General features: G+C 48.4%; 1 protein-coding gene across 1 annotated transcript in view; it reads right to left on the bottom strand.

Annotated features, from left to right (window-relative positions):
* Positions 1–10,124: 10,124 nt before the first annotated feature.
* The window catches only part of CEP350 (centrosomal protein 350), a 63,702-nt gene continuing 60,185 nt past the window's right edge, over positions 10,125–13,641 (bottom strand). The window contains exon 37 of the mRNA XM_074151769.1: positions 10,125–10,702. Coding sequence (XP_074007870.1) covers positions 10,538–10,702 — 165 coding nt within the window. The 3' untranslated portion in view covers positions 10,125–10,537. The remainder of the gene's footprint in view (positions 10,703–13,641) is intronic.

The raw sequence follows: 13,641 nt of genomic DNA, 5'->3' as shown, positions 1-13,641 counted from the left end.
CGCCCGCCAAGGCCGCCCGCCGCCGCCCGCCGCCTTTACGGCCGCCCTCAGGCCCCGCCCACTGGAGGGGGGGGCGGGCGGGGGGCGGGGCCAAGGCCGCCCGCAGCGCGGCGCCCCCTGTCGGGCGCAAGGGGCGCTCCCCGCGGCACCGCTGAACGCCCCCCCATCCCCGATATCCCCATATCATGGGGGTGCCCAAAATAGCCCCCCCGCCTCCCCTCGCCTCTGCCCTGCATCACGGGGCGAGGCCGCAGCGCTGCCCTGATGGGGACGGGGAGCATAAAATGATAAAATTCTGATAAAGGGACGAAAGGCAAAAGGCGGCTGATTCAGGCCCAAAACTTGCGGCGGCTGCACCATTACAGTCATCCCTGATGGGAGCCCCGGGCCCGAGGGCAGCGCCCGGGTCGGTTGCCCTGATGTGAGCCAGCGTCACCGGGCAGCGCCTGCCAGGACACCCCGCAGAATGGGGACCCCCAGAGACCTGGCTGCCATTGCCCCAAACCCTGCCAGGGATGCGCAACACAGATACCCAGCGAGGCCCCAAAACCCAGCTCCTCCGCCCCAAAATAAGCAGGCCTCCATCCTCGGCTGCCCCGTGCCTGGCCACAGCCTCCCCGCCGTGCCATTGCTCACGCACACACCCACGTCACGGGCTCCGGGGAGGAAGGTGCCCGTTGCCCAGCGCCCCAGGGCAGAGCCAGGCGCTGCCGGGGTGGACACCGCCATGAAATCCAGCCCTCTGCTCCCTCCCAGCCCCCTGAGGCCGGGGGGGAGGTGTCCCCCGGCACTGGGGGTGCCTATCGCTCTTGAGGGCTGGTTTGCTGGCTCTGTCCCCAGGAAGGCCATTAGCCCTGCTGGGCCCCACCTAGGTATTTGAGGCGGACTTGCCACACTAGAAAAACAAGCCTGCCAGAGCCAAGCCTTGCCGTGGCAGTGGAGGGCAGGGTCCTCCACACTGGGCACAGGTCTGGGGGAGTTACAGGGCTCTCCAAGACAGCCCGGCTGGGGGGGGGATAGAGCCTGTCAGACACAACCCTCGTGGCATTGCTGCCATGCGTCTTGTGTGGGTCCAGGCTGATGCAAACGGGGCAGAAGATAGTTTCTTCGAGCCCTGCCAGCTGTAATTAAATGCTTAAGGGATGATCACACCTTGCTGGCCAACTAGGAGGGAGAGAGGCGCAGCCCATCCCATGGTGCGGGGCTGCTCTTTCCGAGCAGGGGGTCCCTCACTATTACCAGAGACACAACTTGTCTTTACCCAGCCAAAGATCCTTCCCTGTGCTTAGGGATGTCATCACCGTTATTTTACCCTGGGCTAAAGTCCTTATTCTAAGGGCTCATCAGCTTGATTAGGTTATCACAGTGAAGGAGAGGTGCTCAGCACTAGTGTAATTACCATTATCCTCCCCATCCGGCTCACCCTTCCCTCCCAGGGAGCCCAAATTCCTTGAATCCTTTTTTAGATGCAAAAGCGGCATCTAACCCAAAGGCAGATGGGCAAGAGCCCGCACCCTGGGGCTCCGGCTCCTTTTGAGGTGAGCCACGCCATTGCTCATCCACCGAAGCCCCGGGGTGGGGATGCTCCTGCTTCCGGCTGCCCGGGGAACAGCCGGGGCTGCCGAGGACTCTGCTGCCAGGCTGGAACATCCCATCCCCACGGCTCCCCAGGGAACAGCCTCCTTCAGCGGCAGGGTGTGGGGCTTTCCAGGCAGGGACTTGCCCAAAAAGCCTTTTTTCCTTTTAACACTGATGCAAAGGAAGAAATGAGGTTTTTCTTCCACCTCAAACTGGAAAGAGCAGGATTTTCATTACAGAGTGTCCTTAGACAGGGCAAGGGCAGGGAAAGCCAAAGATGAAGCAGAGATTTTTGAAACAACCCATTTTAAGATGGACTTGAGAATAACGAAGACGAATTAAAAAAAAAAAAATATAGCAAGAAGCAGCAGGAGCCTGGGAAGGTTTTAGAAATGCCCTCCCAGCGCTGCCTGCCTTTTTGTCCTCTCTCGCTTCGCATTCCCTCACTGCCAGCAGATCCTGTAAGCAAAGCAACAGGGGATGGGTGCTGGATGACCCTGGATGCCCGGCTGCTGAGTCTCCAGCCAGCCCTAAAGCCCAGCTTCAGGCTCTTGTGGCACATTACTTGGTTTTCAGCTGCACTGCACAGCAAAGCCTTCAGCGCCCAACCTTGGCATCCTTAACTTTGGAAAGAGATGTATTTCATTCATACATAGCAAAGTCATAGCTAAGGACCATCATAGAGGTTCTCGCGATGCACAAGTCCCCGTTCAGCAGCTGAGCTGTGGCTTTAGTTCATTAAGCTCATCAGCTCTCAAATCTCCTTTCCCAGGCTAATAGCCAGCAGGAATCTCCTTGAAGTCAATGAGGTGTGGGCAACACCAACAGGCTGAGAGCCTCAAAGGCTGCTAAGATCTCACCAAAATCATTTAAGCCCTGCAGAACTTGTTTTGTGCACCCAAAATGGATCATTTTTGCAGACACAAAGAGTTACTCTGATCGCCTCTGTGCTGGGTTAGAGAGGAGACGAGGAAAGAGCAGTTGGGTTTTTAGGTATTCAGCCTTGAAGTGCTGGAAAGGACTATGCTTCAGAAAATGGAGAAAGGCTTTTACTGTCCATTTTTAAAAGCATGAACCTGGCTGCAAGACACCAATAGCTCAAAACAGCCAGGTAAGCTGACCCAGGACCTTCTTACTTCCCTGTAGTTGTGAAGGTCTGGGGATAGGGAGATCCTGAAACAGACTTTCTTCCTTGAAAATTAAAGAACACGTTCCTACCTAATTGTGTGATTCCAGGAACTGACTCCAAGAAAAACACGCAACCAATGCAAGACTCATGATACAATCATGGCAACTCCGTCACCTGGCCCTGGCATTTCGGAAGCCATTTGGAGAAGTTCGCATCCAACTCCCCTGCGAGCACCTCAGAAATACCAGTCGCAGAGGAGGCTCAAGAGTTTTCCTCTCTCTCCAGCCTTCGCAAGATGGGACTGATGAACTCAATGAAGCTCTTCTTGACATGGAGCACAGCACCACTTAAAATGTGGTCTTTCTTTAAATAAAAGAAAAAGCTCATTTCCCTGACTAGCTTTCTCCAAACAGCCTCAGAAAACCAGTGAAAACCGTGCCACCTGCCATCTCCCGGCCAGCTGAAGTCAGCTGGGACACTCCAATCCAGGTGGCACTTTTCCATTGGTGGCACCAGTCACACCTCTGCTGAGACACAATTTCAGACAAGACCTTTGGCAGCGCCTGTGCGATAAACCTGCCAGCCTCTGCGGCTTTGCCAAGACAGGGAATAACGTATGGAGTGGATGTGGACCCCGACTGCTTCCCACACCGGGAAGCTGGGCTCACACCTACGAAGGCCAGGAAAGCCCCATGTAACCCCCACTGGCAGCTGGGAATCGCCGACTGCGTGAGACAGGCTTGGTCGGATACAGTCGATTTCTACCTTTCAAGCCCAACCAGCCTATAATAACAATAGACGTAAAAGAAAATCCGGGGTGCATTCTCAGGATGTGATGAATGCATTCACGTAGTTTGTGTCTGCAGAGAGACTACGGCAGTACCAGCCCCTTTCTGCTATTCACCCTCTGCTGATTCATCCCTGCTCGAAAGGACAGCAGCAACGCTGCCCTCGCTCTCTTCGGAGGGACCCGGGGAACCGGGAGGAACTGGTACCGTCTTTGGTATGTCTGGGTAGGAAACGTTTTACCTGCAAATTTAAGATCTACTTAAAGTCATAAATCATCACCATGACCCAGGATGCACAGAGCAGATTTTTTCCACTCCAGCTCATCTGCCCAGCTTCCAGGAGCAGATCGGAGGAGGCCACACCGCCCAGATTCGCCACATCATTATTTGGCAGCTGGTTTAATTGCAGCACATGAAACTGAGAATACCACACGGATGACAACGGAGCACTCATCTCTTTCTGTGGCAGTAGTCCTGCAAAATAAGCAAGGTCTCACCTACCACGGACTAGTGTGCCCAATCACAGGTTCACTGAGCAGCACTGGCTCCATCACCTCTGCGGAGCAACGCAGCAGGACATGGACACTGGACCAGGCTCCTCGCTGAGCTCCTCAAGCCAAGCAACGTGAAGTGTTCCCCAATTTTGCTGGGATAAAAGAAAATAAAATCTCTGGGACACCCAATGGAACCGGTGTTAATTCCACCTCCAGCGAACTCACAGACAAAACTCTAGTTCAAGTCAGCCTAGATTTCATGGGGCAGTGACAGACAAGTCAGCCTGCCAGAGGAAGCCACCGGAAGACCAACACTGGGGAGGGAACGCAGCCCAAGGGACACCACAGGTTGTGCACAGCTGGAGCAAAGGGCTGGAAAACTGGGGCCAAGAGAAGCATTCAAACCAACCAGACCTGCTCCAAGCCACCCTCACACAGCACACTTGGCAGGCAAAAGAAGGCATCTTGACCTCAAATATCTCCCCTATGCCCCACTCCTGCCTAACCCTCACCCTCCTGAATTGAGCTGCTGCCCCCCAACAGCTCTATTCTCCTCCTTTTCCCCAACTTTCTGCAGGATCTTATTCAGGAGGAGGAAGGAAGGCGCAGGTCTGGGGCTATGGGGTTTGTTTGCCCCAGTTTCCAGACCTTGCAGGATGCCTTTCCCTCCCCCACAAGACCCACATCCCGAGAGTGCCCTAATGCTTTCAAACTCCATTACATCTCATCTGCATTCCTGCCCACCAATGGCCCGTGCTCCAGGCTGGATGCCAGCGGCCGGGCAGCTCCCCCCTTCCTCTCCTTCCTGCGTGCTGAAGAGAGCTGTTGGGGCTCAGCAGCTCCCCAGCAGCTCGTTTTTTTCCGAGGGCTGCGTTAATGAGAGCCCGGACATTGCAGGAGCCCCTGTGCTAGGCAGGGCGCAGTGACTTCTGGAGCAGTGTCAACATTTCAAGTGCTCCAGCAACTCTGCCAGGCATTGTAGGATGTGGGACGGCTGCAGCTGGCACCACGGCCCTGGGGAGGCGCCTGGGAGCGGGTGGCACCCGGGAAGGGAGGCACCAAAACAGTCCCACTCAACCCAGCGTGCAGTTGGGAAGGCGGCTGCCTGCCATTGCCTAACCCGGGAGTTTCACCAGGTCCACGGGTGAAATGGCTGTTGAAGGCAACTGCGCTCGGAGGGTTCTGGGAAGAGTTGCACAAACACTACTGTAGAAAGTCAGTGCCAAAGTGAAGCAATGTAGACTTGCAAATGAAGGAATTAGAGCCTTCATTAAGCTGATTACTGGGCATCCTGGGCAAGGACAGCCGTAGCAATGCAGCAGTTTGCTGTGTCACTCGCCAGAGCACCGTGGCAGCGTTCCCATCGCTTGAGCCATTTTAAAGGGAAGCCAGTTCTTTTGCCAGAGGAGCACGGATCAATTTTCATTTATTTATTTATTTTTTTCAGTGTGAAATGCACTCTAAGCCACTTCCAGGGATGATGTTGATAGCTGCAAGTAGATCACTGTCCGAAAATACAAGACTTGCGGAGCAAAAATCACTGCAGGGTAGGTGGGGAAAGCAGCGACAGGGATGCTCTCCTGCTGCTCAGTAATGAGAGCACAGAGGCTGCAGCACCACTTCGTCTCGGCCCTTTGGACATCAAAAGACCTACCGCTGCGTTTTGACCGGTTCGACCGCCCCAGCTCAGAGGGCTGCGACGTGCTTCTCTCTCCGCACGAGGGGCAGCGGAGGGTGTTCCCGGCGGGTTCCGCTGAGGGCTACTCCTACCGCACGCTGGCACGGCGGGACCGCAGCAAAGCTGGTTCCATCGTGACAACCCGAGTGAAGCAAGTCTTCCTCCAGGACGAGGTACCTCTGGTTAAGGAAAAAGAAAGAGCAAACAACCACCCAGCACAGTGCAAAACCCTTGCAACTGTTCTGTTCGCACAGGTCCCCCCCGTTTGATGCATACACCTCTCCCGGGCAGAAAAGAGTGGTGAGGTGTAGGCTGCCACACAGCATCCTCCAAGCTGGAAAGACCAACAGTGGGTTTTGTAGACATTTATGCTAAATGGAAAGCGAAGCCTTTCCTGCTGGGCTGTACGGTAATAAATGGCACCGAAACACAGCAGAGGCGCAGGAGCGGCTGTAGGCGCTGGAGGAGGCTCGATAAAACACGCTTGGTCTTACGCATTTCCCGCTGCCGCTCGCTCGCCACGTGCCCTCACGCCTGTGGTTTGGCACTGCGCCTGTTCAGCCCTTCGCTTACGGAGCTCCAGGACCTTTCACATGTGAAAGCGGAGTTGTTGGGTTGTTGCTTTTTTTTTTTTTTTTTTTTTTTCTGGAAAGGAAACATCAAAGATTTAGGAGAGTTTCACCAATACATAAAGCTTCCAGGGAACAAGGTTTGCTCCCTCAGTGAAGAAGTTAGAGAGCCAGTAACAGCAGCTGTAACAACTCAGTCTAATTAAGGGATCCAAAACAAGGCTGAAGCTCTGAATAATTTAATTCCAGGACTGCTATTTAGCATTAAAAATAGCTCCCCCTCCCCCAGCAATGTTTTAAACCATGAGTTTTTTAAACCTATTTTAAATAAACATATGCAAGGAGTAATTTTTGTCCCGCAGATCATGCAGTGCACTCCTGCAATGATTACACAATGCTATTTTTGCTTTTATCAACACCCAGCTTTAACAATAAGGAAATTCTAATAATGTTATGGTTATAATTAAGGCAAGTCTAATGGGATTTTGTGGACTGTGATTGGCATCCCAACTACAGCATCAGACAGAAAGGGGAACGTACAAGGGACAAATCTCCAGGACACCTTCAGAATGAGCAAGCATTTGGGTAATTATAAAGGTCCATTTTATAAAGAACCAGAAAACAAGATTAATTTATAAATCAGTTTATTTACAGATTTTGTTCTCTTAAAGTACATTTCAGTTACCAAAGATATTTACACTGGTGTACACAGGGACCACCCTGGTTATTTTACAATTCTTAATTACAAAAAAAAACCCCACCCCTCCACATCCTTGGATCTGTCTACTGTGCAAAGCTGCTCTGGATGTGAACATTAGCTGCAACTGGCCCAAAAACCAAGTTACCAGGTTATTTACACGTACACAGTAAAAGGGTTTCTTTTCAGCATCTCCACACACAGTAGACAGGGAGACAGAGCCTCCCAGAAGGCGGCTTTGCAAATGTGTATCAAAAGGCTCTGCAAAGTCAAGGAAAAAACTAGTAAATGCAGGTTAATTACAGTATTCCTCTTTCATCTGTATATATTTTTGCATTTAACATTTAAATTACAAATAAGTTCAATAGTTTGCTTTTCTCCATTTTAGTTGATTTGTAAACACTTCAGATGCACTAAATACCTTATAAGATTCAACTGTTTCTCTGCTGAAAAGTACTTTATTTTCCTAATATTCTTAAGGTAGCAAAGGGATACGAAAGTCGGAACTGCACGCAGTTCCTCGCAGAATAGTCACTTAAAAGGTCTCTATCTCTGTGCTACTGAAGATCTTCTGCAGGTACACACTTATTCAAGTATTGCAAAAAGCTAAGGCCACTTTTTCAAGAAAGGAAAGTGAACAAGATGGGATTTTTCAATCTCTCGTTCCACCTTGTGAGCAACAAGCCTTTTCTGAAAGGCAGAAGCACTGATATTCCACAGCTCGGCTCAGGGAGCATCCTGCTGTGAGAGAGGTACTCACGCTCCTTCTCCTCACAAGCCTGGGCTTTCCCACTTGGCACTGAGATCCTTCCGAAGTGGGAACCGCATCTCCCCAGTGGTGACAGCCACTGTCCCAAACATCTTTTGGGTCTCAGAAAAATGTCTCAGCCTTGAACCTTTTAACCAGGACCCAGAAATATCTTCTTGTTAGTAAAATGAGAAGGTTGGGGAGAGGAGAGAAATAGAGAATTCGGCCTCTGTGAGACTCCAGGCTTCCCCACACCTCCTCACCACCAGCCACGACACAGACAGACCGTTGCTTCATCGCGGCAATCATCATTCCACAAGTACTCAACACACTCGAGGTTTTGAGTATACACTCAGCTCAAAGCAACTCAACACACTTGAGGTATTGAGAAGATAAATTCACGTACGTTCAAGTCTTTTTAGGGTTGCTCCTATCAAGGATTGTTACCAAAAATAAACATGATGTCTACAAAGGAATAAAGCCATTACTTCGACACAGCCTCCTTCTACCCAAACAGCTGTAAAAATAGTTACAACTTCTGTAGAGGGTACTCAACTAGTGCTATCCAAGCCAGCAAGACAACAGGCATATGATCTCCAATGGTCCCCAGCACCTCAGCAGGCTAACTGTACAACCTTCTCCCTGCTGGTGGACAGACCAGAAAAGCTATGCCAGCTCCGCAGACCAGACGAAAAGCCTTGGTGCTGCAGGGCAACCTTCTCAATATTGGCCATGGGATCTACAGAACAGAAACTAACTTTGTTTCTGTGATACTCCAGCCACAAACCTACGCTGCAGGTTTCTGCCTTCTCTCCCTAATTGCTACCTATAAAAATAACGATCCTCGCTATTGAAGAAGATACACCCAGGAAAGGGAATCTGAGGCGGTGACCCAATCAGTGACACCATGCTGGTTAAATGCAGCAGCTTTAGTTTGCTTCTAACTTAAGCATTTGAGAGTTTCCTGGTTCAGCACCATGACATTTTACGTGGACAAGTGAATCACTTAGGGTAAAAAATGCTGAACTCCACCAAGACTATTTGACTTCCAGGGCCACTACTGCGGAACAGACGTGGCATATGCCCATTGGAGGTGTTCCTATACAACATGACCTCCTCCTTGTTCTTCCACTCATTAAACTCCCATGAATATGGCTCACCATTAACTCATAAGTCATTTGCTGGCAATACTGTATCCGGGAATTTGCATGGACCTCTGACAAATCCAACATTTCCCAGTGCTGTCCCTGAAGAAGTTACCAGCTGTGTGTCATTGTGCAAAATGCAAATACTCCAATGATAGCTTAAAAAAAAAAAAAAAAGAAGGTGGAAAAGAGAAAACAAAATGGAGCAGTAGCAGAGGTATGCATAGCAGGAAGCCCAAGAACCAAGCAGATGAAAGAGACAGTAGAGATCTCCCCGCCACATCGATAGATGGGTTGCGGCATCTCTGGGGCACCTCCAAGGGCTTCAAAGTGTCTTTCTGCGCTTCAGTGTGTCTGGAGAATCTGACTCTCCTCTGGGTCTTGTCCCAGGTTAGCAAACAGGGACATCCACTATTAAGGCATCAACGTCTGACCCCAGACTGTGTTCCTCCAATAAAAACACAAGAATGGGAGGGACAGGTTAGGCAGGAGCACTTAGCAGAAGGAAGTCTGTCTCAAGAAGCTGGAGGTTTTGTGCGAAGAGTATGGGGCTCTGGAAATTTCCAGAACAGATGCCTTCTCAAGTTCAGCTGTCTCAAAACCTAAGACAGTGCAGCCAACTGCACAGGACACTCTCCTATAACCCACTTAATAAATTATCTGAAAATAAATAAAAAACCCACAAGCACAAAACATGCAGACGGTCAAGCACTGGACACTGCTTTCTTTGGTGAATACACTCTGTTCTCTAAATTGTTCAAGTAACAGCTGCTCAAATTTATCAGGTGACAGTAAGGGAGGAAGCTGAGGGACTGAAGGCCAAATTTTCGGGAGGAAGTATTTTCCACTCCTGCATCTCTCACGCCTGAGAAAGTCCTGAGTATCCATTATCTGGGAGCAGCTGGTGCTCCAGGAAGAGAAGTGCTACATGGTAGGAGGAAAGTTGTCCATGGGCTCATCTTTCATGCTTGATATTAGGTGGCCTTTATCTTGCTCCACCTTGGGACTGAAGCAAGTTACATAGGAAAAGCAGCAAGAATTCTTTACTTGAATGCAGAAAGCAACATTATCTAATTCCCCTGGACTGGCCGGCACCATACTTGGTACCACATCACAGAAGAAAGGTGAAAACCAACTTCACAGAGAAGGGAATTCAATGGGCTCTGGAGCAGAAAAAACTGATGCACATTGTTAGGGCTGCAGGAGAAGAGGTGTTAAGATTATAACACTCTTCAGTATGGTAAGTCTCTGTTTATGACTAAAACCTGACCAAACCGTTTCTTCTCCAAATTACTCACATTTCTAAAGACAAGTTGAGTACTGATGGCTGACAGCCATTCCAGCAAAGCATCCAGTATCCCAACTTAACCCAACCCTTTCAGACCACAAGCTGAACATGTCAAAGCCCCAGGCCTGGGCCCCAAATGGCTGCTGACAGTTATGTGGCATAAGTGCATTGGCACATGAACAGTCTTGAGCACTCCACAATACAGCCTCGAGCGAGGGATCAGCTTGTTCCAAATAATAAATCTGGTGCGAGGTCTCTAGTGGCAGCGGATGCGAATTCAGGTTCCTTTAATCACATCTGAACTGCCTTTAAACTCCACGCATGGAAGTCCAGCAGCAGCGCTTGCAGGATGGAGAGTACGTCAGGAGTCAGAAAGGCCGGTGACTCAGTGGTTACGCAGCTGTAAGTTTATTTTCAGCACGGTCAGACAAGCAGCAATCTCCGCTGTTTCTCATTTATCTGGTTCAGTACATCAACAGTGTCTCTGATTAAGGCCTCGAAGATCCCGTCTGCCAACTGCATCTTTACACACAGTTCATCCTCGTCATAGTTCACCCACTGTGCTTCTTCCTCGTGAAGTTCCTGCACCTTGAAGGTTAGAAAGGAAAAAAACCAAAACAAACGTCACAATTCTGTTGCTCTAGGATAATATCCCCTGCAAAGTTCCAGAACGAGTCCAAAACAGTGTGCATCTGCCAACAGCACATCTGTCTTTGTAAGAGATTACAGGAAATGCTTGCAATAGCAAAATGAACACAGATCTATTTGAACCAGGTTGTTTTACTGTATGAACGTTTTCTGCCCTTCACTTTAGCATCTATTTCAAAGGATTTCATATTCCTGCACAAGTTTTTCACTTAAAAGAACTCAGCTAATGGGATATTCTTAGCCAACAGCAGAAGCTCCATTAAAAAGGCCTCTAATTGCATATTTGCAAGAAGCTGATTCCATGAAGCTTAAACTGGTAAGAAATCGTGCAAAGGCCTTGAACGGGGGAAGAAGAAAAAGAAAAGACTTTACTGCAGTTCATTTTATTTGAGTAAGAATTAGAAAACCTAAAGGAAATAACTAACTTTTCCAATTCTTCTATATAAGAAGACAAAATGCTGCATGTGTTGTATGATAGTACTACAAGGCATTTGCACAGAATACTCCATGCTTCATTGGATTTGAGAGCATTATTGCAAATGGAATTTTGTGCCATTACAGCCAAAAGAGTAACTCCATGAGTATTTACTTCCTTCTATTCCTGAATTGTTGACATGTGAAATCCTGTTTTACTGGTCATTGGCAAATAAGTGTTTTAGTAACAGACAGAAATATATAATTTCATTCAGCAAATCAAGTCTTACGGAGAGTCTCTCCAGACTGGGCATCTCCAATTAAACTTATTAAAAATTTGTCTTGGTGACCATTTCAGTATTACAGATATACCCAAAACAAAAGTCCAAAAGTTCAAACTTTTGAGAAAAGAAAGAGTGTGTGCAATCATCACTCATATTTAAAATGAGAAAGTAAACCTGCAGAAAGCGCTTTCTCTTCTCAGCTTCAGCAGAAAGCTCCTCTGACCATAAATCCTACGCTCTGAACTCAAAATACATTTACACTGTACATTTACAAGTGGGACAGACACCTAGACACTGCCAAAACAAGGTTAAAACATACTCAAAATCCACTAATCCAGTATCAATATGTAATATTTTTTTTTGCCTGAAGATAAACCACCCAGAAACTTGTCTGTTTTGAAGATGACAGCTGCTGTAGCATAATGATGATTCAATAACCCAAACACTGTGTGAAGTCCAAGAACAGGCTGCTATGGGAACCCCAGGGAACCGGCACTGCTTCAGGGTTTGTAGCCATTCATAAGGCTTCAGTTAGACATGGGGTTTCAGTCTGACAGCTCCTTTCTCCCTCTCTTGAGAGCGCCTGGGGAGAGGGGCAGGGATCTCATCCCGCAAAAAGCTTTGGAGGAGTCATGCCACATGCTTACAAATCTCTGTGCTAGCACAGCAAGTGCTCCTCTGCTGTCAAAGACAAGGTGTTAATGGTTTCATTATGCTTCTTACTAATAAGGAAGAAGCAACAACACTGGCAATCACACTTTGAACAAGAGTTGTAGGTGAAAAATAATTTAAATAGAACACTAACAAGCTGCTGATAATTGGCTGTAAGTTTGTGTAGGAGCGAATGTCTGAAACAGATTTTTGCACTCTCTCTGAAGCAGAAGCTTGCTGCCTGCAACTGGTATATGCTGGTTATAAATTTTGATAAACCCTGGACTAAACAATAGCAGTGTGACCCAAGTCCTCCCATCAATAAAGAGGCATAAGATAGAAGCACCAATTTAGAAGCTGATCATGTGTTGTGTGTCTGTAGCACAGACTATTTAGATGAGGAAAAGCAAGAGACAGGCATCACAAAAAGAAGGAGGTGGTGCCAAAAAGAAGGGTTCCCAAAAAGCAGAAGGAGTCTGGGAGAGAAAACAGGGGCTCCAAAGGGAGAAGGTGAAGATCCTGGCTGGAGGAAAGATCCTGGTGATGAAGGAGGCGGGTGGAAACAAATGCTGGGGGACGCTCAGGAACGTTGACTGATGACATCCAAGATTGGTAACTTGGAGCAGCTGTAAAATACCAACTGATGCAATTTTCTGCCCGACCCTCCCAGGCTGGCAGCGACCTCACTGCTGGGAAGCAAAGTTGAGACCTAGTGAATGTAACACTGTGGGTGGGAGGAAGCAAGTCAGCAAAATAACCAAGCAGGTTAAAAGCTCTGATCTCACTGGCCCTTAAACAAACCCTAATACCCAGATCCACACTAAGCTGTTGTTTATTCTGTCTCACTTGCAACTATGTGATGGGACAGTTCCTTTACTGTACTCCAGGAGAAGGGGCGGGGGGGAAGAGAAGGGGGGAAAAAAAAAAAAAAAGAGAGATTCACAGGATAAAGAAACACAAGCAAAGGAGAGAGCGCAAGGTAACTTGACACGGGCAGAGAAAGGCTGGATGTTAAATAGCAACAGAAAGATCAAGAAAGAAAAACCGTATCAGTGATTAATTTTCTCTTGCCTGTATCACTCCCCTTTTCTCAGAGGCACAGTGCACAATTTCCTTTGGCATTAGGACATTAGGAGGACTTCCTCGAGCATACTTTTGGAAAACTCAGAGAATGTGCAACTTGCAGCTGCAGGCAAGTCTTGTTTATAGAGTATTCAGAACATGTGTGGAAACTGCCATGCTGCTTCGCAGCCCTAGCTGCAGACATCTGAGCCAAGGAACTTGCAACTGCTTTGTCTCGGAAATGTTTTATCCATTTATTGTAGTATTTCAAACTGCTTCTAATCAATGGAGACAGTTTGCTTATATTTGGCTTACGTTTGGTGACTATCACGGCTTTCATGGAAGCGGGCTTTGCATTGTCTTCAGTACACGAACAGCATTTAAGTTCTTGCACATCCTCATGACAAAAGAAAAAAATTACGTATTTGATACCAGGAAGTAAACTCGGAGAGAAACTGCATTTGTGCA

This window comes from Numenius arquata, chromosome 8, assembly GCF_964106895.1.
Source record: "Numenius arquata chromosome 8, bNumArq3.hap1.1, whole genome shotgun sequence".
Taxonomy (NCBI): domain Eukaryota; kingdom Metazoa; phylum Chordata; class Aves; order Charadriiformes; family Scolopacidae; genus Numenius; species Numenius arquata.
The sequence above is the reverse complement of the archived record's forward strand: the minus strand, read 5'-3'. Positions and strand labels throughout refer to the sequence as shown.